We start from the raw sequence: 27,762 nt of genomic DNA, 5'->3' as shown, positions 1-27,762 counted from the left end.
GACATAAGTTTACAAGTGGTTAATGAATACAAAGAAATTAAGAGCCACAAACCTGTATATAAAACTCTTTTTTATTTTAGGTACACTATACACTAAATGCATACAATGAATAGACAGGATTTTGATGCAAGATGCTAAATTGATGCTGAAAATTGGACAAGTCAGAACAGTCGCACGCTTTGATCAAACAGGATCAGGTTATTTTATGTTTAAAATAGATAGATAAATAAATATCAGTTATCATTTTTTTAGACAATTTTTTATTACATTGATCTCACCTAAATGTTTGTTTTTACAATGGGGTAATTTTTTTTGTTAAGAGTTTATGCAACACATGGAAGCTTGATTTCAATCTTTGTATTAAATTGAAAAAAGTTGCACAAATAAATACAATAGAATAAAGACACAAATAAAGAGACATAAAAAGAAAAGTTTTTGGGTAGGTCAGAAATACTACATAAACTGAATAAAGTAATCCAATGTAAAATAACACTGGATAGTCTTTTAGTCCTGACTGAATTAAATACATAGGCTATTAATTCTGATTCCTTACAATTAATGCTATATTATGTTGTTTTGACAACAAAATTAATGACAGACACATATGGCTGCGTTCACTTTAAGAACTAGTGCACGGATCCATAACCGTTTCATTATACTGTCTGTCACACGCGTTTTATGCTTATTTAAGACATAACCGACTGTCTTTACGAGGTTACTCGCCAAGACCAGAGTTTTGACATCATTTTGCGTGTTTTTAACTGTTGAAGCGATATGATCCACGAAAAAGAACTTTTGTTACTGGCGAGCTGTTTGTGAGGCGGATTTAGGCTTTACTGTATGTGCACGCAGTGAAAAACATGCGCGAGTGCGCGAGCACAGGATAGTTTAAAATTGCTTGAATGTTTAAACTGGTAAAACTTAAAAAGACGTGAAAATGATCAACGTTAGTTACGATGCAATGCTGGCCCGATTGTGCAAGTGAATATTCCGTCATGACTCCTAAACACGAGTGTATCGACGCCTGCAGCGCTTGATGCTTGCCTCGTGCAGAGAGAGAGAAGACGCAGCACCGTGAGCCCTGAATATGGAAAAAATCGATTCTTGGCAGTTGAGAATCGATTTTGAATCGACCACATTTAAAAAAACGATTAATCGAAAAATCGATTTTTTTGCCCAGCCCTACCAACGATCCAATCATTTCCCGATGAAGAAAATCAAGTCCCGCCCTACATTATTTCTTGTTCGAGGAGCTGTTTGTTTCACGCAGATAACGTCACAATAGGGAAGAAAAGACAATCGCAACTTCTGTTTCATGCCAACTTTAAATGTGACCTAATACTCCAAAAGTGTCCAAAAAAGGTTGCCTGAGTGAGAAATGTAACACTGATAGTGAAGAAATCCCACCTATCCGCCCAGATCACACTTTTGAAAGCACCACAATGCATCTTCTGACGTCATGTCACATCAGTGAGGTGAAGAAACAGCCTTTAGAGCCAATCATCATCTCAGCCTTAGTCAAGCCTGGAACTCTATTTATCACATTCCTTCAAGGACAACCTTTCCCACTGAACCGAAACCATGGTAACATGACAGACAGGTTTATAACATTCACCAATAAACCAAGCGCACATGAAATGGCACTCATACGGCAGGACTCATTTGTGGTTATTGATATCCAACATTTCGGCATTTCATAATCATTTGTGATAATAGCTGTCCGTAATAAACACAGGCACATTACACTAAGGCGAGCACATTCAGTCAATTAGTTGTGACTGAAAGAGTGAGAAAGGTAAGTGTGTCATAAGTCTCGAGTTAAAAATGGTGACAAGGACTGTAATCACCTACCACCTGCTGCATCTCCTCTCATATTTTATTCCACAGATTCTCATAATTCATTTCACCTACACGACAATCTCATGTATAAGTTCCTACACTGAACAGCAAAAAATAAAGTGACAGAAGGCCAAGTATGGTATACTAGGAATATGTCCTCTGCATTTAACACACACACACACACACACACACACACACACACACACACACACACACACACACACACACACACACACACACACACACACACACACACACACACACACACACACACACACACACACACACACACACACACACAGAGTGAATGGGGGTTAGGTGCATTGTTCAAGGGCACCTCAGTCTTGGGTATTGAGGGTGGAAGAGAGCACTGTTCGGTATTGAGAATCGAACCCACAACCTTCGTGTTACAAGTCTGACGCTCTAACCATTCGGCCATGACTGCCCCAAATAATGTTACTGTTTGTTAAGGGAAAACCAATGTTACTCACGTATGGAGCAGAAACAACGCAACCTTTGCATCTGTTTTCAGGCGTTCCCGCTTCAGTCTCTCCAGCTCTGAAAAGCTTTTCTAATATTAACGCGGGCGCTAAAGCTCTTGCCTGATCATAACATTTCTTTTTCCAGTGATATTCCTAAAATAATTTTTCTCTTTTATAATGTCTCTCAGCCATCTCTCTTTCTACAGTCTTTCTTCAAATCTCCCTCTTGCTCACTCTCTCTCCTCCCCCATCATGGGTGGACACGCCCCCTACTGCTGATTGGCTACAAGTGTGTTGTGGCGCTCTGTCCGATCCACTTTCAACAGCATTTCTCAGAAATCGCTTACTGCACCTTTAATGAGCTTATGCGTTCTTTTTTTTATCGTTTTTGTAGATTTCTTTGCATCATTAAATATCTGGCTTTATTTCAAAAGGCTGGTGGGATAAATGCATGTAAAATAGTTAAGAGTCTCATAATGTGAAAGTAGATAATAATATAGAATGAATATTTCAACATGCAACTCTCAGTTTTTGCAACTTTGTGTCATTTATCAATGATTCACTACTTGACTTTGAAAGCAAAGTAAAAAAAAAAGCTCTAAATGCCAACAACCAACTGATCCTGTCTAGACTGTTGCCAAAATCTAAAACAAAAATTGAGCAAGATAAATCTCCTTAATATTTAATAGGATCAACAAATCTAAATCAAATGCATACTCTCCTTCTGACGAAAGACTGACGGAAAAAAATGGCTCTATAATAAGCTATTTTTCTTATGTGAAACCTTTTTTCCCCTTTCATTTACAAATCACGTCGTCTACTAAATCAAAGTGTCTGCGGTTACAGCTATAGATCATTTATTTTAATATTGCAGAATAGATTAGGGTTCAGAAAGCACCTCTTGCATAAACAATAAGATTATTTACATTTTCTGATTATTATAGCAATAATAAAGCAGGCATAATTCAACGTGCACGCTTGGCAGGGGTTTAGCCCTCCAAAAAATTGGTTACGCTTCCCAGAAACACTCAAAGACCTCGGAGCGAATATCAGTTTCATCCGCTCAAATCTCTGCATTTGCATTTGATCTGTGTTGTCTGCATTTGATAATAAAGCATTATGTATTGTGAATACATTTTGTCTCGCAGTTCAGGAAAATAATAAATAAAATAAAATATAAAATAAAAAAATATATATTAATATTAATAATAAAATAATAATATACAAATAATATTATATGATTATAATGATATAAGTAGGGCTGTCAAGCACTTATACATTTTAATCAAAATAATTCAGACATGACAAAATCACTGAATCGACAAAAATGGTCAAAAAAGTCAGTATATATTATTTTATTTTTATTTTATTCAACATAAGTCTATCATTGGCTTACAGTTAACAGCATTTTTGACAGCCCTAGATATAAGCTTTAGCATGAGCAAAATTGGATAAGGAGTGACTGATCATTTGCTTGCGCAATAATAGCAACGCATGATCGCATTTGAAGATTACAGCTGGTGTGCTGTCAACGGGAATTGAACGCCTCAGTCTTTGAGACGGGACATTAGTTGTGACACACTGAGCAATTGTGTACTTATGATTTGAACAGATTTTTTCATGCTTCTAGTTTTCTCATCATTTCTCATTGAGTGCTCACGACGATCCGTCATTATCCTTCGGCATATCTTAAACAAAATCCTCGTCTCATTAGCAAGACGCAGTGTGGTCTCCCGCCCCGGGGCAGATTAACAAATCTGACACACGGTGGTAATTAAAAGCCAGACATGGGCATTAATTCGCTAATCTGGGCTTGATTTGAACATTTCCGTTTTTTGGACTTGGACTGAATGTGTGCCAGTTTATGGGCGAGCCCTGAGTGAATATCAGTTTCATCCTCTCAGATCTGTAAGGAATAAAGGGTTTGAGTTTAGCCTCTCGTCCCGATAGATGTCCTCAACTTCTGAGGCTTCAAGCTGTGTCTGCATTCATGCTTCCAAAGCAAAGGTTTCTTATGCCGTTGAAAAGAGAGGTATACAGAGAACATAAAAGGGGTTACAGTGGGGTTTGGGCTTTAAAGGTGAAGTAGGCCTACTGTATGTTAGATTTTTAAAGTTAAAAATAAAAATATATTTTCTTAACTTTTTTAGTTTATTGTTCATTGGCTATTATTAGTATGCCATACATGGGTTTATCTCGCCCAAAAGTGTAAACATTGACCCCCCATGGCACCAACAAAACATTTAATTAGTGAGGTAAACTTGAAAACCAGATTCAAATCCGATTTAAAACAATGATTGGTAACACTTTGTCACAGGTTGTTTTGGGTTTTGGTTCATGTAAGTCATGTTTCCTGTCTTGTCATGTGATTCCCTGGCCCTCATGTGATCCTGCCATGTGTTCTGTGTTGTCATTGGTTCAATTGTTTCATTGTGCACAGGTGTGTCTTGTTCAGTCATTAGTCTTGTGTGTATTTAAGCCCTCATGTTTGCCATGTGTCTTCGTCAAGTATTGTTTGTGTAACCACTGTCGGGTGAGTTCCATGCCACACCATGTTTTTGTATTTAGTTTATGTTGAATAAACTGCACTTGGGTTCGTTAAGCTTGCCTCCAGTGGAATGATTACACACTTTAATTTAGGGTCCAATTCTCACTATTAACTAGTTGCTTATTAGCATGCATATTACTAGGATATTGTCTGTTTATTAGTACTTAAAGCACATATTAATGCCTTATTCTGCATGACCATATTCTGCATTCCCTAATCCTACCCAATACCTGAACTTAACAAATACTAACTATAATAAGCAGTAATTAGGAGTTTATTGAGAAAAAAAGTCGTAGTTAATAGTTAGTTAATAGTGAGAATTGGACCCTACATTCATCGTTTCTCATGTCATTAACTTGAGGTATATAGATAAAATGTTAGTTTGTTCCGGACTCTTGAAAGCACTTGAAATAGCACACACGTCATATGAACTATGGTGGTGGTGGTGGTGGTGTGGGGGAGGGGGTTTGTCTTAATTGAGCTCTCCAGTATAAGTCACCATACACTTTACATGTATTGAAAACAGAAGGTTTGCGGGTGGGTAAATGAAGACAAAATCTCCATTTTTAGATTAATATTCCTGTCAAATGCAGATTGTTGGACATTTGGATGAAGGGCAGCATGTAGACGCTTACTACAAAAGTGTTTTACTCTTTTACTCTCCAAATGTTTTTACTACTCTCTGAATCAGTTTAATAATAGTCATGTGTTTATATCAATTAATGCCATTTTGCCTTTTTAGATGCTTTTAGCTGTGGCCTGAAATGGCCATTAGCTGAGGAAATTGTCCAAGTCTGATACAATGCCATTGTTGTTCAATGCAGTGTTTTAAGTAAAAAGAGTCTGCTTAGAGCAAAGTTGTCAAATCTTATTTACACTCACCGGCCACTTTATTAGGTGCCCCATGCTAGTAACGGGTTGGACCCCCTTTTGCCTTCAGAACTGCCTCAATTCTTCGTGGCATAGATTCAACAAGGTGCTGGAAGCATTCCTCAGGGAGTTTGGTCCATATTGACATGATGGCATCACACAGTTGCCGCAGATTTGTCGGCTGCACATCCATGATGCGAATCTCCCGTTCCACCACATCCCAAAGATGCTCTATTGGGTTGAGATCTGGTGACTGTGGAGGCCATTTTAGTACAGTGAACTCATTGTCATGTTCAAGAAACCAATTTGAAATGATTAGAGCTTTGTGACATGGTGGAAGTAGCCATCAGAGGATGGGTACATGGTGGCCATAAAGGGATGGACATGGTCAGAAACAATGCTCAGGTAGGCCGTGGCATTTAAACGATGCCCAATTGGCACTAAGGGGCCTAAAGTGTGCCAGGAAAACATCCCCCACACCATTACACCACCACCACCAGCCTGCACAGTGGTAACAAGGCATGATGGTTCCATGTTCTCATTCTGTTTACGCCAAATTCTGACTCTAACATCTGAATGTCTCAACAGAAATCGAGACTCATCAGACCAGGCAACATTTTTCCAGTCTTCAACTGTTCAATTTTGGTGAGCTCTTGCAAATTGTAGCCTCTTTTTCCTATTTGTAGTGGAGATGAGTGGTACCCGGTGGAGTCTTCTGCTGTTGTAGCCCATCCGCCTCAAGGTTGTGCGTGTTGTGGCTTCACAAATGCTTTGCTGCATACCTCGGTTGTAACGAGTGGTTATTTCAGTCACTGTTGCCCTTCTATCAGCTCGAACCAGTCTGGCCATTCTCCTCTGACCTCTGGCATCAACAAGGCATTTCCGCCCACAGAACTGCCGCTCACTGGATGTTTTTTCTTTTTCGGACCATTCTCTGTAAACCCTAGAGATGGTTGTGCGTGAAAATCCCAGTAGATTAGCAGTTTCTGAAATACTCAGACCAGCCCTTCTGGCACCAACAATCATGCCACGTTCAAAGTCACTCAAATCAACTTTCTTCCCCATACTGATGCTCGGTTTGAACTGCAGGAGATTGTCTTGACCATGTCTACATGCCTAAATGCACTGAGTTGCCGCCATGTGATTGGCTGCTTAGAAATTAAGTGTTAACGAGCAGTTGGACAGGTGTACCTAATAAAGTGGCCGGTGAGTGTAGATAATCTTCAGAATATCCTCACTGTGCAATAGAGAATGAAAAAGTTGTAACTTTCCGTGTATGTATCTATATTATAAAATGAAATATAACATTTCTAAAATCTATCTATTGTGTATATATATATACACACACATACACATATTTATATTTTTCATATATATTTTTAAGTACCTCTTTTCACTGACACACTGACAAAAAATGGCCAAAAATATCTATATTTTGTACCCTATAGAAAGGACATCAGAAAGTACATTACAAACATAAAAATCTATACAATAAAATAAAGTACTGCAGGCACAAAAGCTGCTGTAGGACCGATATTATTTTAAGCTGCTATAAAAGAGACAAAGTATAACCCAGGTTTGACTGGAAAGCCACTCTGATTGCACGAGAACGCCGAAGTGATGTAGCATTGATGAAATAAGCCTGACGCAGCAGTGCGGCAGAAAATAAATACTTTAGAGCAGAGTCGTCTATGAAGTCTGGGGAATGATTCATAAAATATAATTAAAGCACTGACAGCAACAGAATGCTCCAAAATAACCATTCGAAAGCCGCAGGAAGAGCTCCGGATTCTCAGAACAGTATATTTAGATCATCTCTACAGAAGTGGATCTCAACCGGTGGCTCAAGGCCCAAAAATAGACTATAGGTCTGTTCTAATAGGGTGAATAACAATGTGAAAAGCAAATAACAGGCAGGAGGCAGCTATTCCTCATGAAAAGCTAAGATGGCTAAATAAATGTTTTGGAGAAATTTTTTTATTTCATAATGTGATTTTTCCCCCCACTTTCAATTCTTTTACTTCAATTTAAGGTTAGATTTTTGCCAATTTTTTGAATGAAAGATCAAAAGGATAAATGATGCAGATTTATTTTTTACAGCCAGTTTTGATCATATTTACCAGGGGTACCATTAATTCTGAGCACGACTGTAGCCTATGGATTAGTTTTACAATCTCTTTATGAATGTTTAGAAGCTTGAAGTGGTAGTTGTGTAGCTGTAAATTGAGGGACAGAAAGCTCTCAGATTTCATCAAAAAGATCTTCATTTGTGTTCTGAAGATGAACGAAAGTATTACGGGTTTGAAATGATATGAGGGTGAGTAATAATGACAGATTTTTCATATTTGGGTGAACTAACCCTTTAATATTTTTGTGGAAACCATTTTTCAGGATTTTCTGATGAATAGAAAGTTCAAAAGAACAGCACTTATTTAAAATGTAAATCTTTTCCATTATAAATATCTAGTGTCACTTTTGATCAATTTAAAAGTATTAATTCCTTTTTTTCTTTTTTTAAATCTTACTGAACCCAAACTTTTGAACGGTAGTTTATCTAGAATATATAGAAAAAAAACACTTCCCATATAGTTTAGTCACTGCATGTCCAATGTAAAATGTTGGTCCTAAAGCAACACCATTTGAGGAGCACTGTTGCAGGACAACTGTCCCGTCCTCTAGTGACATACACCAGGAATAGTGAAGTCACTCAGGATGTCACTCTCTACCACCAGCATTGGCTGGAACTGGATATATAACAGGGAAAACGTCCTTCATAACAGGAAGGTTGATTCCTACTATTTCACACAGAGATGATGGATGGGGCGTCTCAATGATTCTTTCCCCTCACAGCGGGAATGAGCCACTCTTGGGACTAGATTAATTTAGACGGATAACACTGCAAGATCAAACCAAACAACAAAAGGACATTTATCACCTAAATCAGCAGTGAAAGGTTCCATCACACTGAGCATATGTTAACAGGCCAACAGGGAAGCATGCACTGTATATACAATAAGAAAGTAGCTAGATTCCTTTGGATTTTACTTAATCACTATTGGTATTTCATGTCCTCAAAGTATTTTAAAAGAACTAAAATGTCAGTACAGAAATATTTCACACACTGATCCCTATAATAACTGTATCAGGCAGAGTGGAAACCTGTGAAAAATGTATTTATTGCCATTCAGGCATTCAGCATGTGCCATGTAACAGTGTTTTTTGTCCAGAAAGGGGTTCTCAAGACCCAACATAGTGGCTACTTATCTCAGATTTATACTATGAGGCTGTTGAATGCTTGATTCTGATCAGTTGACTAATGTTCTAAGATGTGCATTTATTTTTCAGTAAGTATAGCTACTGTAAAGTAGTTCCAGGCAGGTTTTGACCGCATTACCATTCTATATCACTTCGCCGCATTATTTCAGTTATTTCAAAGGTCCTTACAGACTACAACTCTAAAAGAACAAAAACCCACAAATAAATATAACAAACAATTGGATAAAAATGACAAACTATTAAGTTTCATTGTCTATAGAAAGCTTTCTCCAGCTCTCTCTCCCATACAAACGTACACGCATACTATACAGGAACATGCGTACAGAAACTTGTTCTCAGCGCTGCCAATGACTTTTTCAATAATTAGCATCTGCAAAACGATGTGACATTTCTCAGTATCGAGGTAGCAACGTAACTGTTTTTGAAGCAGTTAAACTTACAGCTTCGCTATAAGTAGAGACGCTGCTGCCATACATTGTTGAGAGACACACAGACTCAGGTAATTCACACACGCTTAAGCAATCTATCAATCTCTCTCTAATAGTCTGCATATAAATGGCTCAATGCTTTCTTACTAGCTTTAAACTGACCTTTTGGAATTAGCAATGCTGGAGGCTAGGGATAAGATGCGCAAGAAATTAGTCCTACACACAAGAGTGTTTTAAAGATAAAAATCTGCCAGATGTCTTAGAATAAAACATCTGAACGATGTCTTGAGGCATGTGTCATCCTTGACATTTTTTTTGTGTTCAATTCAATTGAAAATACTATATGATAATACAATATGATAAATAAATCTGTCTCAAAATATACAGTTTGGGGTCACAAAGTAAAAAAAAAAAAAAACTTTTACTCGGCAAGAACACATTAAATTGATCAAAAGTGTCATTAAAGAGTCAAAGACTTTGTTACAAAAGTTTTCTACTTTAGGCTACTATTGATCAAATAATCCTAAAAAAAATGAAATCCTCGAAAATATGAAGCAGCAAATCAGCATATTAGAAGGAATTCTGTAGGATCATGTGAAACTGAAGACTGAAGTTACGATGCTGAAAATCCAGCTTTGCATCATAGGAATAAATACATTCACATTAAAAAAAATTTTTTTAATTAATTATAAAAAATATGATTTTGACTGTAGTTATGATAAAATAAATGCAGCCTTGGTGAGCAAAAGAGACTTCTTACAGAAAAAAAAAATCGTACAGATGCCACACTTTTGAAGGGTTGTGTATGCGATCATGCCAACTCACTAAATCAGAAGCATTTTTAAAAGGTAATATCAAATAATGTATAATGACAAACTTGTGATGCTATGGAGGTGTTTATTGCTATTTAATGTTTCTGAAAATATACCCAAAAGATGCCTTTCATCTTCACGCAGACATTTATGACAGCTTATAAAAAAGTCAATAGGTTAATGCCTATTACAAAATTCCCTGATCATTCAAAGAGTGAGTGACTTGGCCTCTGTGAACATTCAGCTGTCAAACTCCTCAGAGATGTCAGCCAAGGTCACAAGCACTTGTCTTAACCAAGTGGAGCTGGCATGGGCTCTGCTTCATCTTCATCTTCATCACACAGCACTCCTAAACCCACAGGGATCCTCTCCACTCAGCCAGATCATGGCCATGCCAAACACTGCTATCACTCACCTCTAATCAGCTGAATGAGATTCTTACAAACCTGAATCCTGAATACAAACCTGAACACATAAATCTCACTAATGCAACATTATCCACACAATGAACCCCTACATAAACCACCATTCAGACACTCAATGATGTCTCCCATTCCTGTTATTCAGCCTGTCAGAATAACAAGTGTCATACAAATAAAACGTCTTATGTAATATTGCAATTTTAAGACTCTTTGAAGCTTAGTGCTGCACAACTACCGGTAAATTGTCCTCCACGGCTTCTTACCTGCCAGAATATGCTGTCTATTGTGTTTCCAAGGAAGCCTTCCCGTGTTTCTGAGGACAGGAGCTTAGGTCCGAGTATCGTCATGAACTCATCAAAGTCCACCTGTCCATCACCTGTAAAACACATTAAAGTCAGAACTCTGCGCACAAATCCCCAACTATGAACTATATGGTACTTTTAATGTTTTTACTTTTACTATACTTTTGTAACTTTGTAAAAACTTTGATAACAAATATGATACAAGCATAATTCTGTTTAAGAATTCATTATGACATGACATGCTTGTAATTAAAAAATATATATATTTAATTATTCGTTATTGCTTAATAACAATTAACAATGTCGCAAAACATACCTAAAAATGCTATTTTTTTCACTTTAACTATATACATAATCAGTAAAAAAAAGAAAAACATTATATATATATATATATAATCAACATTTGTAAATTAGTAGTTTTATGTTTCTCCATTGTTTCAATTATGCTGTTCGCAATGCTTCATGGGATTGCAGTTCTTTCCCTCACTGAAGCTGTTAAGTACGTACTACACAGCCTTGTATCTTTGTCTTTTTTTCCTCCAATTTTCAAAAACATTTTTGTTTCAACTCAAAGTTGTTGTGTAGTGTTGTGATTCACCTCATAGCTGATTGTCTTGGTTCATGACTTATAACTCTTTAACATTCTATGTTCAGAGTAATTCTCATGACAGCGTAAATATATAACACACCAGATTTAAACCCATTAACACATAACACGTCATCTGTTATGATCAATCCGTCTATAAATTAACAAACATAATGTATTTTCAGTGAATGAGTGTGGCCTATGCTTGCAAAACTACTTATTGGCTTCCTCAGACAATGTAGCACTCCTGAAGAAGACTCAATCTGACAAACCTCAGCTGAACTCTGAACATTAATGTGAATCATCAAGCGCTGCTGCTCATCTGATTATATCAGCTGGCAAAATCCATCTGCTGTCAGGCAGCTTGGCTCAATGGCCAGGTGTCATGCTTGAATGTACAGATGTGTAGAATGACAGTCCATCACACTATCTAATGAGCTTCAGAAGCAGCCTTTATTTATGCATACTAAAGAAGGTTAAAACCATAATAAACAATAACGGATAGTAAAATACTTTGACATTTCCACTTCTTTTTGGCAAACCACCAATCACTCCAATTACTGATGATACCGTTACTACTTAGTCACATTATTTGATTTTAGGTATTTTGATTTTACTGTTTATGTAATAGAAAATAATTTTAAAATAAAACATACATTTTGGTTTAATGTTCTACAATATATGTTATATGGAATAAGCAATTTAGCTTAATTTAGCTTTCACTGAAATTGACTACTTTATGCATTTCCGGAGGATATGTTTTTGTCTTTGCATTTTCTGTTCAATCCTGTTATGCTGTGACATACTCATAACCAAGAGCACATGCATTTTATTTTAATCAACAATCTTTCAAACACCATATCTGTCACCGATGTTTAGCTCGGGTTTATGCTGTTTTAATATTACGATTCATGGTTCACAATAGAAGAGTCTTGTTCTCTGATGGAAAGATGACTAGGCAAAAGACCCTGACTCAAAAAAATTTAAAATATAAAACTATAAAAACTGTATTAAAACAGAATTTTTCGGTCATAAAAAAATGTATGTGGGGTCCCTAATCTAAAGTGAACAGCCTGAAACCAAAGGAACTGTCTAATTATTTTTTTTTATGACCAAATGCTAAAGAAGCAGGAAAATATTACTGCTTTATTCATTCATTTCCACTTAAACTCCTCTAGAGATACGCATAAGATGTCAGGCCCAAAAGCCAGTAGATTAGTTCTGCTGGCTTAGAGGAGATGAAACTGAAATTGCTTTGAGAATACAAACCCAGTAAAATAAGCATATTGACAACTAGCAGATTCACAATTGATTGTAGAAGATTGCTAAATCTTTATGACTAAGAGATACAATCAGAACATCACATACACATGGATGCTCCAGTCCAACTCAATGACATTATCAGATCTGAAAACATATATATATATACACACTAATATTTGTATGGTATTTTTTCTTCAGATTTTTTCTTGTGTGTGGGAATATAATCACAAATGTGACCATTTTTTTATGTTTGCAGATCTGATAATGTCAGTGAGTTGGACATGAGTATCCATGTGTATGTGACCTGCTATCAGTTCTCAATGGGAAAACAGCTAAATAAACATGCTAAAAATTGTCCTTGAGTTTTAAGGTTAGGGGATAGAATAGAAAAGATCATTAATGCAGTACAAAACCCATAGAAGTGTGTTGGTGAGTAAGGGGACTCACCATCCATGTCCAATCTCTGCATGATGATCGCCAGCTCCACTTCACTGGGCATGTACCCTAGTGAGCGCATGGCCATGCCAAGCTCCTGCTTGGAGATGAACCCATTGCCATCCCGATCCAGGACCCTGAACGCCTCCCGGATCTCTGCCAAGATAAACAAGTGTGCGACTCAACACCTCGAGTGGCTTCTCATTGGTCCTCCTCCACTGAGCAATGATTGCAGTAATTTACCACATTATCTACACCTGCTATTACACCGGTGGTGACACACACTGCTGCGCTGTTTCTCTCCTCAAAACGCTTGTCAGCTTCTTATTTTACTGTTCATTTGGAAAGCTAAAAAGAGCAGTGAATGTCTGAGTTTTAACCAGCCTCAGAAACATGACTGGAGGCCAGGCTTTTTCCTGGCTTTTTCTTTTGATATCTGCTCTACAGAGGAGGACTCTGCCACTGAAAAGCATATATATCTCGAATCGCGGAGACGAGCTCCATCAAATGCATATTTTATAAGCATTCCTTCTGTGAGGAGAAAACTTATGGCAGCAAAGGATTGGTGTTTTAAAATAGCGCTCGAGTGTCACAACTCTGAAGAACACTACAGTTGCACAGCATGTTCGAGCACACAGCAGCACATTGGGTAATTTTGTCTGCGTACTAACGGGAGTTGAAGTCAAGCAACCTGGGAATTAACACGGAGGAAACAAAAGATTCCTGAGATTTGACGACACGCTGCACTATTCTCATCCATCTAAATCAAGACTTATGACTACACAGACTTACGAAACAAGTTCTGCAATTTTGTCAGTCATATATTCAGATATTTGATAAGAGGAAAAAGCTATTTTGAAAATAATGTATGCTTTTCAAAAAATAATAATCAATAAATTACTAACAATTATTTGGCCTTTTCTTTTTGTGACTTATCCTGTCCAGTGTAATTAGTGTATTTTTTTTAATCTATTATAATCTACTATAATTCTAAAAAAATATTTCTAAGCCATTAAACAGGGAATTTATACAGTAATTTAGGGTTCCTAAAAAAAATTCCATTATATTTTTCAGACCAAGGAATTTTTTTAACATCATTTTATAGAGATTTCTGATGGAGATTTCCATTTGAATTTCAGGTACCAATTCTTTGTCAGGGTCATATATTCAATTATTCGTTTAATAATCATTTTAAAAAACGTGCACTTTTGAAACTCATTTTCAAAAGTTTGCATTTTCAGGCCCTTCAAAACGTGGTGTAAATGAACGGCCAAAACATAATGTGACTGTTCCTAAAAATTAAAAAATGAATTTCCATTATTTTCCCATGATATTTCCAGTCGTTTTCTGACTATTTTATAGAGATTTTTGTGGAAGATTTCCATTTGAATTCCAGGTACCAACTCTTTATATTACCAGATTGAAATAACTTTCTAGAGTACAAATGTCTCCAATAAGACAAAAAAGACCCTGAGATTGAATTGCTGCTCAATAGACAATTCAGTGCCTCCTTTGTCCTTAAAAAAAGAAAGATTTTTGCCCCATAAAAACCCAATTTACTAGTAATATCTGCCACCCAATGAATCCCAGAAACAGTCATCCTCAACAGATAGATGTTATCGGTTATCAAATTTTACTCTACACAAGGGCTCATAAAAAGCAATATCTAGTGAGTTATTGAAATGTTTTAAAGCAGAGCATGACTAGAAAAAACGATACTGAAAATAGAAGCACCCATTATTTTCAATGACCTTTGAATTTTATTCATTTCCAAGCTTTCCAAGTGTGGCAAACATTTCAATTATATAATATTGACAGGTTTTCCATGACTGTGAGGACCCGATAATAGGATTGAAAAATTCAACCCCATCTCACAGACCATGTTGACAGTCAAACAACTCAAACATGGACAAGCTACAACTCAAACCAAATCACCAAGCACAAAGCTACTCACAAAATGTATAGCAATTGTGTTGCTTAAGCTCATTTTAATTAAGCAATTTGAACAAGCAGCAAAAATCTTTTTTTTCAGTGATGTTTCAGAGCCAATTAAGAACATCTTTCCCAGGGAAGGGAGGCTCGTATTTGTTATTCAACACAGACACAAACGTGCAAAAAGATTTTGTGAGCGCTGCAAAGTGTTTGCACAGTAAAGGCATTAGATTTGTTTTTGTGCGTAGAGGCAAAATCATGAATATATACATACAGAGTCTGTTGTGGATGAAAAGCCTGGTTAAACAACCTTCAGAAACATTTCGTCCTCTCAGTTCTGACTATTTGTCAGACAAGCACTGTTCATTTTAGAGATGAATCTGGCAGCGATATAGCCTGGTTAAAACCAGACCATTCTCAATTGCAACTGAGTTATGGTCTGGCAAAGCGTCATAGACAAATCATTTCCAGAGGGGCGTCACCAATGGACGTCGCGGATAGACCTAAAACCAACCAGAGCGATGAAGGAGATGACGTATGCAGAGCGGCGGAGAAACATCTCTGAGTGTTGTTCTTTGCTCGGTTTTTAACAAAAAGGAAACGTTCAAATCGCTTAAAACAGACGCGATAGCTGATTCGCACGAGTGATGTTCGACGGCGGCATCCATCTTTGTAATGTAGGCTACAAAATCTGCTTCAAAATCCCAGCGCTGTCGTTATCGTGTAAAGCCCGCCCCAACGTTTCTGATTGGTGCCTCGATTTCGACGGATTGGAAATGGGCTTGGATGAGCTCTTTGCCAGACTAAGGCCTTGTCCACACGGACACGGGTATTTTTATAACCGGAGTTTTTCCTACAGCGTTTTTAAAAAAAAATCCCGTCCACACATGCTCGGTCTCCGTCTACATGAAAACGCAAAAACACGCTATCAAGCGCGATCAAGAGCATGCCACGCCAGCAGGCGGCGATATAACCCTTAACCGTAAAGCCACGTTGGCCAATCAGAAGCGCAAATCTGACGTCAAACACAGCGGATAACGGCGCACACTCTGACGTCGCAAAGCAAAAACCCCGGTTTCACTGTCTACAGGACAACACTGTAACCGGCGTTTCTGAAAATCCTCACCCTGGCAGGGGTTTTCAAAAATGTTCGGTTTCAGTGCGTTTTCGTGTGGACGAACGGCCGAACCGCGTAAAAAAGTCACGGTTATAAAAATACCCGTGTCCGTGTGGACAGGGCCTAACTTTCAGAGCAAATCTAAATTTGCCGGAAGTTGTCTGGGTTTTCCCAGGCTAGCAGCCATATCCAAACGATGTAATAATCATGCGTTAGATCTGGTAAGACGCCTGAAGATGCAATTAGATAAAATGCTGCGATATTTAAAGGGGGGTACAATGGTGTTTCATGTATTCAGAGTTGTTTACAGTGTTAAAGAGATGGATTCTCATGCTAAACATGGCCAAAGTTAAAAAAAATATATATATTTTGGACGAATAACGGAGAATTTCTGTGCCGAAAATCTTACTTCCGGGTTGGTACAAGTTTCGGCTGTTTTTTTTCGATCGTGGATCTAATGACGTAGACGAGAGTGGAATTCCTTATATGAGCATTTCTTTTGGAAAACCGCGCCCGCGCACACGTCGACCAGACGAGAGCAAGACCGCGCACATCAACGCGCTTCAACAGGAAATCATCGGCGATTTGTTCAAGAACGTCTTTAAATACATTTGTTTAGCTGGCCACTGTAGGTGTCTGTTTGTTTATTGTAAAACCAAATCATGTCCTCATAAACCACGAGTAAACACACACACAAATGTTGTAAGTTATAAGTTATAACTCGCGCATGACATGGTGTTCTAAAAACACTGCGATCAAGTTCAAATCATTTCTACTTTTAAAAAACTCCCGCCTCAGTCGGCATCAAACTACACTTCCCACATGTACACTTTTAAAGAAAAAAAAATACGACGACATAAAGTGAAAATTAGTCATTTACAAAAACCGCTAAGCAAATATAAGTTATACAGTTCCAGTACACACCACATAGAGACCTCCTGCTGTAGTCGTTGCTGCTGCTGCTCGTCTTCAATTTCAGCCACGGGATCTGATTCGGGATCAAAAATGTATGGCTGAATCTGATTGTTAGCCATGGTTTGTTTTGGGATGTCACACACAGCTTCCAGACGCTCAACGCAAAAGCTTCGCGCGCTCGTGATTATTTAGCTCCGCCCACACGGCACGCCTCCACCCGCTCGTTTTTTTCCGGAAAGACTCGGTACAGCCTATCTTTCTTTTATAAATATAATAAAACTAAAGACTTTTTGGAGATATGAAGGATGCAATACTACTCTATAGGTACTCAAGATTAACATGAGATTGACTGAAACTGAGTGTTTCACCCCCCCTTTAATAGAAATATCGATATTTCTACAAATGTGCCCTTCATATGAATAGAGACTATACAAATCCACAAATCCTTTGAAAAACATTTTGTTCATCCGGGAACATAAACTTCTCTAAACTATCTCTGTGATAAGACGCTACAGAATATTTGCTGACCCCTCCTGATACGATCAATATAACATCAGCAGGCTTCCAGCAGCTGTAATTCACAGTTTGGACTGTTTTAGAGCAAAACCAACAAAGTCAATGACTTGTAGCAGCTCTGTATATCTGCAGATGCCCCGCAGTGTTAATATGTCACTTAAAAATTCATTTTCAGGCCTCAAGGGTTCAATGTATTACTCTTCATGAGCTCCTTTCTGCTGACAAAGGCAGCCGTAATTGATTCACTCTCTCCCCGAATCATGATGAAGAGTGTCAGGGGGACGTGTGCTGCTTTGATCCACGCTTTTATTCAAATTTGGATTTTTGATTCATGATTTAATCCCTGATTTACACATGAAAACCAAAAACACTTCAGGGTTCAGCTTTCATTAAAAAGTTATTAATAAAAAAATATATAGCCTAATGCTTAAGGGATCAGTAATTCATCCACATTCAAAAATGAATATTTTATAAACATGAGCATATAAATCAAAGTTAGATGACACTATTATCCATTAAACTAATAATATAATAAAGAATAATATAAAATAATATAATAAAGTTTGTTTTTTGCCTTTATTTGATATTAAACTTTAGGGATAGAGACTATATGCTAACTTTTCTCAAAAAATCATGGATAGATGGATGGGGGGGGGGTTACTTTATTGGCCAAAAATGATGTCCGCAGGGGATATTTGTTTTTAATGATTAAACCATCAAAATATGAGAAAAATATTTAATATTTTGTAAACATAAGGGGAAAACAAAACACTAAGGTATTCATCTGACAAAATTATTTGGCAAAAACGGCAAACTACAGTAACAGTCTTTGTTTCACTATTCAAAAAAATTCATGGAAAAATAAAAAGCATACACTAACTACAACATAATCAGTTATTAGTATTTTGTTGGTTCCGGTTGCGTTTATAATTTCTTTGTATGACAGCCTGGCCAAAAATTATGTCTGCACAATTTAGCATGTTTCATTGCATTATCACAAATAAAACAAATGACTACAAGCACAACTAAGAAACATGCTTACAATATCTTTAACAAATGTTTAATAATATTTGAATAAAGGGTGAATATATCAATTTTCCTATGCCACTTCTGCATAAAAGTCTTCTGAAGTCAATTTTTTTCTAACTATTTAAATTTCAGTCTGTTCCTCACAAAATCTATCATTTAGCTTCAGAAGACATAGCACACATTGTGCAGACTCCTTTATATGAAGATGAAAACTAGTTCATTTAATCAAAATAATGATGAAGTTTGGTTAAAAGTTTGGCCTTCATTAGTGCAAAGCATTTGTGATTTTGTCCGTAAGGTTAGTACTCACCATCTAGTTCCTCCACAGAGATGCTGGCGAGCTGTTCGCTATTGCTGTGTTCTGACAGTGAGCGACTCAAGAAGTTGCCCTTGTACAGCAATCCTGCCGTCACATGGTGGAACGGCATCTTCTCCCTGAGAGAGAGCACAAGAAAATGCTGAAACAACCAGACCAAAAGACGTGTCAATGATTTTCGCATCATACATTCCTAAAGATCTATAATAGAGCATGCTTAAGTTGAGCAGTAATGTCTCAGGAAATGTCTCCAGGGTGGGCTCTCGTTGTCTCTTTGTTCAGTAAAAACCATTGGAATATTTCGAATGTTCTGCTGCACTATAAGTGAAAATGTTGTAAAAGGATGTTTCAATGCATATGAAGGATTAAAATGAATGAAATAAGTGGCCATAAAATGGCAAGCTTTTAAAGCTGAAAGCGTGCACTGCCACTCTGAATTACCCTATGAGAGCACAGTTATTGTTCACAGGTGTTTATTGTAGTGTCATTAAAATCTTGCTGACAGTTGCAGTGTTTGAAAACAGAATTTTCTCACATATAAAATAGGGGTCTACCAATACGCTTCGCCGATAGCAACGTCGAGAGACCATGCACATTTATTTAATCAAAAATACAATAAAAATATTACAGTCAGTAAAAATATATAAATAAAAATATATAAAATATAATTTGTTCCTGTGATGGCAAAGCTGAATTTTTAGCATCATTACTCCAGTCTTCAGTGTCACATGATCTTTCAGAAATCATTCTAATATGAAGATTTCTTTTAAAAAAAAAAAATAATAATCTTGTCGACCCAAACTTTTGAACGGTAGGGCATTATAAAATGTAATATAGCAACAACAAAAAAGATGTATTTTTCTTATTACGTAACTAATTATTCATTAATTGCTTTTACAAAATCAACAGAAAAAATATTTGAATAAAAAATTTTGTAAACAGAAATAAGTAATTAATGAAAAATGATATATCCTTAAATAAAGCTAGAATCATTTTGTATCTGACAATAGATGGAATGACCATTTCTGTTCATCAGATACAGTTACAAGGTGATAGGTTATGATATTTTATTTTATGATATCTAAATAATGACAGTGTATTGATCATATCACTCATATAAACAGAACAATTCTGCATACCCAAAACAACAGTAATTTAACTAAACAAAAATATGCAGAGTTCACAAAGTCAAGATACCAAAAAAAATCAAACTGGAATAGCTCTTTATATTGAAATCTCTCAGATATTGTGGTTATCATGAGCAAAATTAATTATTCAGCACAGTCAAAGCCATGGGAATCATTTGAATACAATAGAGATGTGAAACTGAGTTTCTCTGTAATTGGGCTTCATGTTGCTTAGTATGAAGTGAGTGCCTTTCGAAACCGTGAGTTTTAAAAACAAGCTTGAGTGTCAAAAGCCCACTCAAAATGCACAGCACTCAACATCCTGCAGACCGTTCCAGAGATCAAGATGGATTCTGTGCATACAAAGTACTCCCACAAACAAACCCACTGAACGTTTCACTGTAGTTTTTGGCCCATGGCCCATGTGACAGCTGCTAACCATGCACTAGCCATTATTAAAATACATCCAAAAATAAATATAAATCAAGCTTTCAACAATGTAAGATGTAAGTCTAAATTAGCCTTAGTTTAAAGCTGCAGTCCGTAGCTTTTTTGGGTTAAAAATTATAGCCTTTTTTTTTCTCACAGCATTTGATATAATTAAACTTATCAATTTGATGGCGGATCCAGAAAGGTTCAAACGACAATCACCAGTGACAACTGGAGACTCACCAGTTGTAAAATGCAAAAGACTTCGTTTGGACTTCGGAGTAGCTACAGAAAAAAAAAAGAGACTGCAACCGGAGTTACCGGACCCATGCGAAAACAAGGATAATCACGCATTGCTGATGTTGAACATTAACAATTTGAGAACAAAGTATAATTTGCACGGTTTTACGTGATATGATAAGCGATTGTTAGATTTAATCAGCGCGATTTAGTCAGAACCAGAACAAAAGGAAATGTTACTTGTTCACATTACATTTTCCGGCGAAAATTCTTATGTTGGTCATACTTTCAAAAACAATAATCTGTGATTCTGAATGAGAGTATCCACACCGGGGCGACTGACAGCCGCACACTCTCCTCAAACATTGTGTTCATCCGCGCTGTGCCGTGTCGAGGCACAACTCACGTAAAGTGATAATTCCGCGAAGCAGTGCAATTGCAGATTTCGAACAGAGATGGCGACAAAGAGGAAAAACTGCGGACTGCAGCTTTAAAGTGCCAAAGAAAACACTACTGAGCCCAGTTTACTTTACTGAAAGAGGTTGAGTGTTTCTCTACAAAACTTCACAGCACTGGTTGATCGATATGGGTTTTTCTATATCTGATGCTAATACAGATATCTAGAGAGTAGGGTGCCAGATTTAAATCTGATATACAGTACATGGACAGCAATGTTTACAGGACAGGAAAGTTACTTTTAAAAGTAACGCATTACAATATTGCGTTACTCCCTAAAAATTTTACTAATTTGGTTGCTTAGTTACTTTTTATGGAAAGTAATGTGTTACGTTACTGTATTTTTGGCAAATGTAAAAGCCCTTTCACACCAAAAGTGAAATGAATAAACCTCAGGCAGGAGGAAATGCAAATTCATGCCTTTACAGTATGGGCGCAGCTCAAACCTTTCAACTGTGCAGACCAATAAGTCACGGAAGAAGAAAGTTCAACACTCTGGCTGCATCCAAAATCACACACTTTTGTAGGTGAAAACAGTATGTGACAAAAGTAGTATGTCTGAATTCACAGTACTCATAAAAGAGTATGCAAAAAGTACCGGATGACCTACTTTTTCCAGCGAGATTCTGAAGTGTGCATATGATGGACACTTTACTATCCCATGAGCCCACAGGAGAGGATTTGTGAATAGTCGGTAGGTCACATCATGATAATGACGGCATGTCCGGATTACATTCATACTACACACACTCATACTATAGAACCTCTCTCTCTATAAACCTCTTTTTTTAGCAAACCTCTTATAATAACCTACTCAAGAGTATGTGATAATGGAAGCAGTTTTTTACTTCATCAATAAAAACACAAAAATGAAACACAAATGTGATGTTTATTTAAAGTAATTTTTGCTTATTAGTATGGCTGAATTGGATCATCGAAGGTCAGCAGCAAAGACATTGGTTAATAAAGTGAGATTAAATACATAAAGTATATTTGTATTATTTAACATATTTAATTACTGCAGGTTTGCGTAATATTCTGAGTTTGTATTTCTCTGTTTTTATTTATTTTGATCTTGATACTGAATCTGTTTTTGTGTAAGTGAGATGAGTTATGTTTACATAGAACTTCAATAACCATCACGTTCACTTCACACACAACACCTCTGCACTTCCTCACGATTTCTCTCAACATGGAGACAGGAGAGCTCTCAGTCAATAAAAGGGGAAGCAAAGTAACTTGCATTACTTATTTGAAAAAGTAACTCAGATATTTAGTTGTAAATTTAAAAGTAATGCGTTACTTTAGTAATCCGATTATGTAACTCACGTTACTTGTAATGCTTTAACCCCAACACTGATGGCCAGTATGTGGACTTTCCCTAATAACTCATATGTTTGGTAAAATCAGCAATATTGTGAAATACTACTGCAATCTACAACAACTCTTTTCTATTTTATTATATTCTAAATTGTAATGTATTCCTTTGATGGCAAAGCTGACTTTTCAGCATCATTACTCCAGCCTTCAGTGTCACATGATCGGTCAGAAATCATTCTAATATGTTGATTTGCTGCACAAGAAACATTTATTATTGTTACCAATGCTGAAAACAATTGTGCTGCTTTTTTTTTAGTAAACTCTGCAACGTGATTCTTAAAATGAGTAAATGTCAGCCATAAGGGGACCTGTTTTCATTAGACTATACTGTCATGACTGGAGTCTTCATCTTATGTGTTACTTGTGTTGACATTAAAAAATAAATCTTTCTATAGTCTCTTTTCGGCTGATTTGCAGACAGACCTCCCTTCAGCAGAGCTAAAAGCCTTCCTTCAGAGTGTGACACCGCACTGCTGGTGTCCTGCACAGGAACTTAAAGCTCTCATGGGGACAATGTGGTCACCCAGCAGGTTAAATACCACAACACCATCAGCAGAGAGCAAGAGAGAGAAAAGCCACCTGAAGTAGCAGTCAGCATGAAGGGGCGTGAGGTTCCAGATCACAGACCACGCTTTGGGATGTGAGCCCACAGTCACAGTATGTGCTGGGCTACAGCCAGTCACCAAAGCAGAGGAAAACACATACAGCTTGAGCCCGTAGTAGCAGTCTGCTGAAGGACATATCCCATGATGGATGGCAGACCCTTGTAAAATATGGATGCTGCATTGGGACAAATGTAGGAGACTGGGGGTTTGCTCTAATGGGGCAGCTGATTGGGATGTGCAAAGCCTTTACTAGTTTAAAATCTGGTCTGGTTCAAGTCCAGAATCTCTCTATCAAATGTGGAGATGTAAATGCCTTAGTTTAACATTTCATATTAGAAGCATCTAACACTTTGGCTACAGCATAAGTAATTATAAAAAAACAAATAAAAAAACAAATCTTTAAAAAAATGTGCACATGTGCTTCAGTCTGGACGCTAAGGCTGCTCAGTGAAGCCAGCTGAACATTACAATATATACCTCTAAGACAGAGGAGTTCTGCACCGCAACTCGACGGGGCGCTTATTTGGAGAGCGAGATGATGCACCTCAATTTTTCCTGCATCCATTTTGAAAGCCTCATCACATACGTGGGTACGCCTACCTCGTTACCAAAGCAACCCATGCAGATAGATTGGTTTTGTCTGGACACACAAATCTTAGTTGATCACTTGCAATTAATAGTGCGGACAGTCTCCCTGAAAAGATCTGATTTGAGAAAAAATCTGATTTGCATGCAGTCTGAACACCTTCTCTTGTGGTAAAAATGTAACAAAAAAAAAATCTGCATGGATTTTGCGGAAGAACATTGTTTTGGTTGTGCTTTGGCTCTGCGTGACTGTGCGGATGAATATGACCCTTTACGATAGATAATACTTTACAATGAACTCTGTTAGAGAGAAAAAAAATCTTTTAGAGAGCCACATATGGCAATTTATCTGTTTAATAAAATACCTTACTCACCTGTTCAGTAATAAAAACGGCACTTTTACAACATTTCAAATCCCTCAGTTCTTGCTATATCCGATGTTGTTTCTCGTTTCATTACAAGCTCTGTCCATTCTCTTTTTGCCAGTGTTTTTTTAAAGTTGCATGTAATAAAGTTTAATGGCCGAATGATTAATAAAAAAAAGTTATAATTAGCCTTTGGTGGTTGTTTAGGGTTGTTTCATACCAATGAAATCCATTTTTTCCATCTTTACAGGGTACTGTGTGAATGGCTACAGCACATATGTCAACACTTTGCACAAGTAGAGCTAAATTGGCCAAATAAATCATTGTCCCCGAAGGGGAAAAGGCACAGATGAACTGTTTATGGGGGCAATTTTAATTATGGTAATTATCACAATGCCTCCAGGTTCATTAGCATTCGAATCAAGTTCTTGTTTTATAATAAATAACTCATAAATCATGGAAACCCATACTACACATGCAATTCATTTTTATAACTGGCTAACAACACATCACAATTATAAATAAACACTTTAAATGGTATAGAAAATTACTGTGCAAAATGAACAGTTTCCTTTTGACTATATATACAACATTGGTGTGTAAAAACGAAAACAGCAAGTTCGTCTGCAAAAACGTGACTCTATGCATTTTTTAGATCCACACTCATGCAACTCCTTGGGGCAAAGCCTGACAGTCTGAGTGTGTCCAGGGGGAAAGTATGACTAATTTACCTGCAATCTCACTATTATGCTGTTCACATGATGAACTGTTAAGTGTACATGACAACTGCATAATGCCAAAGGGACTGCAACTGGCAAAAGTAAGTAGAAGTATTTTGCAGTTAATCTGACACACTTTAAGATACCTTGTAGTTTGTCTAAGAGTAAGATTTGATTAAAAAATGTAGATGGGTATAGCTAAAAAATAACATTAACATAAACTTCAACATCTAGATTTAACATTTATATACATAAAAGTAAACATTTTAATATACACTACTTTTGGTCAGTACGATTTTTTTAAGAATTAATACCTTAATCAGCAAGGATGCATTAAATAGGTCAAAAGTGACAGTAAAAACATATGTTACAAACGATTTCTATTTCAAATAAATGCTGTTCTTTTGAACTTTCTATTTATCAAAGAATACTGAAAACAAATGTATCACGAAATGTCTGAAATGTCACGAAATCTGAAATGTTTCTTGAGCAGCAAATCAGCATAATTAGAATGATTTCTGACATTAAAGACATGTGAAAATATATTAAAATAAAAAACACACTTTTTAAATTCTAATAATATTTACCAATATTAGTGTTTTTGCTGTATTTTTGATTAAATGAATGTAGTCTTGTATAAGAAACTTACAGACCCAAATTTTTCAACGATAGTGTAAATATACGAAATTCATGCGGTGACCAATCAAAACGCTTTTGCATTGGCATGATGGATGATGGTTAAAAGTATACAATATAGTCGCTAAATTAAAACAAGCCTGCATTTATAATAGACTATAGAAGAATTAGAATGTATCTAATAGTTGAAGTAAATAGTTTACAACATGTCACCTTGTGGGACACTGTTTTAAATGACATTTCAGCTACCCATTATAAACAGGATGTTATGTTCAGGAGGGATAATAAAGTGTCTGGACATGAAGAGTGTAAGTGGAGGCAGCATTGATCGCAATGTGTTCAACTGAGGGCAAAACTTTCCAGTCCAACAGTGCCACATCGCATTCTAAGTTCCCTAGAAAACAGCGGTCGAAATGTCAAAAATATCTTGCCATATATTGTTATTCATAAGACGACAAGAAAAAGAACAAGAAAAAGCCAGCATTCTTTAGTCAAATCACAGGGAGCTGTGCTTCAAAGTCACTGGGAAAAAAAGTCAAAATGTCATTCATGTCAAAATAACTCAATCTTCTACGCCCTAACCTAAAACAAAGGGAAGATTCGGAGGACAGACCCGAGCATAAATACATTTCAAGTTATTAAAATCAATACAAATACTTTCAAGCCAGTGATCACGCATACCAAAACAGAATCATCAAATCTGGACATCTCCAACCAAACTACTCTCATTAAAGAAAACACACGTTTAACATTAACATCCTGTATGTTTCCTGAATGTTACAGGAGTAAGATCCCGGGATGGCAGCTATCATCCCTGTTGCTTACCCGTACGGATCAAATTGTACAGGATACTGAAGCACAACAGGCTCTTTCCCAGGACTCCCTTCACCCCTTCTCGGGACGCACGGCCCCTCTCCTTCAGACCCCTCCGCCCGAGGGTCGGGATCCAGATCGGTGACCTCCATCTGACAGCACACTCCGGCTCGGAGCACAGCGGGCAGGCTGTCCCACACTTCCACAGCCTGACTACGTCCCAGCGCTGGTCCTTTCCCCGAGCAGCATAGAGTGCCCAGAAACCCCTAGTTAATATTTCAGCAGCCTGGAGCAGGTAGTCACTCATTCATCCGTTCATCTGGTCAGCATCTCCCTCATGTCACACTCTGGAGAGGGGTGCAGTGGTGTCATCGGTGGGCTCATATGGCTCTGTGACATAAGTAGTCCTGCCTCTGCAGCTCAGTTGAGAACACACACACACACACACACACTGCTGACCAGCCCCCTGGACCGCAGTGCCACTCCTGCTCTCTCACACTCTACATAGCTCCTCCAGGTTTATAATCATTAGCATGTCCATCACCTTTTCCCTGAAGGGGGTGTTGGTTGGGCAACACCTGACTTGTCAAATGAGACTAAGGTGGATAATTTGCCCAGAAACCGCCACCTGATTACCAGCAATGAATTATACATAATGTTGTTTGTGTTTTGCACAGGTTTTAGGAATGCTGAACTTATATATATATATATATATATATATAAAACAAAAGCAATAATAATAATATTAAAAGATAAGACATCCTTAAAAGTAAAGAGTTATTGCAAATATAAAATACAAAATATAATAATACAAAAGTATAATTATAAATATTTAGTTGTTTTTTAACATCTATTGTTTAAATGATAAAAAAATTGTTGTTAAAACATTATTATTATTATATTAAATAAGAATAAGAATTTTAAAATCTTTAAAATGTAAGAACCATATACAATTATTATTATTTAATAATAATAATAATAATGTATTTTATACATGTTTTATAGACAATAGATGTTTAAAGATCAGTAAACAAAAAAATTAAGCAAGCCATTATCCAAGTCGACTGTAAATAAATCATACATTTTCCGTCCGTCCGATCGATCAGCCATAAACCCATTCTAACAACAACAGGTGCAAAAGTGTAGAAATAGGCTGCAGTTTATGAAATCATCATGCTGCCTATCAAAGCCTTCATCATGTCACACAAATCCACTTCAGACATCAGGCACAGGCTCTCTTACCTTTAGTGGTGATGATGCGCGATTTTGAAAGTGATGATCCCTCAGATCTTGAAGGGTTGATGATCCGAGCCGATGTC

The 27,762-nt window shown here is 37.0% G+C and overlaps 1 protein-coding gene across 2 annotated transcripts in view; it reads right to left on the bottom strand.

The window, feature by feature from the left end:
* caln1 (calneuron 1) overlaps positions 1 to 27,762 on the bottom strand; it is a 57,865-nt gene extending 30,103 nt beyond the window's left edge. The window contains exons 1-4 of one of the 2 annotated variants that reach the window (XM_056243198.1): positions 27,686 to 27,762; positions 19,083 to 19,207; positions 13,276 to 13,419; positions 10,941 to 11,053 (exon numbers count right to left, since the gene is read on the bottom strand). In XM_056243198.1, the coding sequence (XP_056099173.1) occupies positions 10,941 to 11,053; positions 13,276 to 13,419; positions 19,083 to 19,200 (375 nt within the window). In that variant the 5' untranslated portion in view covers positions 19,201 to 19,207; positions 27,686 to 27,762. Of the gene's footprint in view, positions 1 to 10,940; positions 11,054 to 13,275; positions 13,420 to 19,082; positions 19,208 to 26,455; positions 26,608 to 27,685 lie in introns of those variants that run through there. The other variant, XM_056243197.1, reaches the window with a different exon arrangement.

Source organism: Rhinichthys klamathensis, unplaced genomic scaffold (assembly GCF_029890125.1).
Source record: "Rhinichthys klamathensis goyatoka isolate OS25496 unplaced genomic scaffold, OSU_Roscu_1.1 h1tg000781l_1, whole genome shotgun sequence".
NCBI lineage: Eukaryota > Metazoa > Chordata > Actinopteri > Cypriniformes > Leuciscidae > Rhinichthys > Rhinichthys klamathensis.
This window is presented reverse-complemented; position numbering and strand designations above follow the sequence as displayed.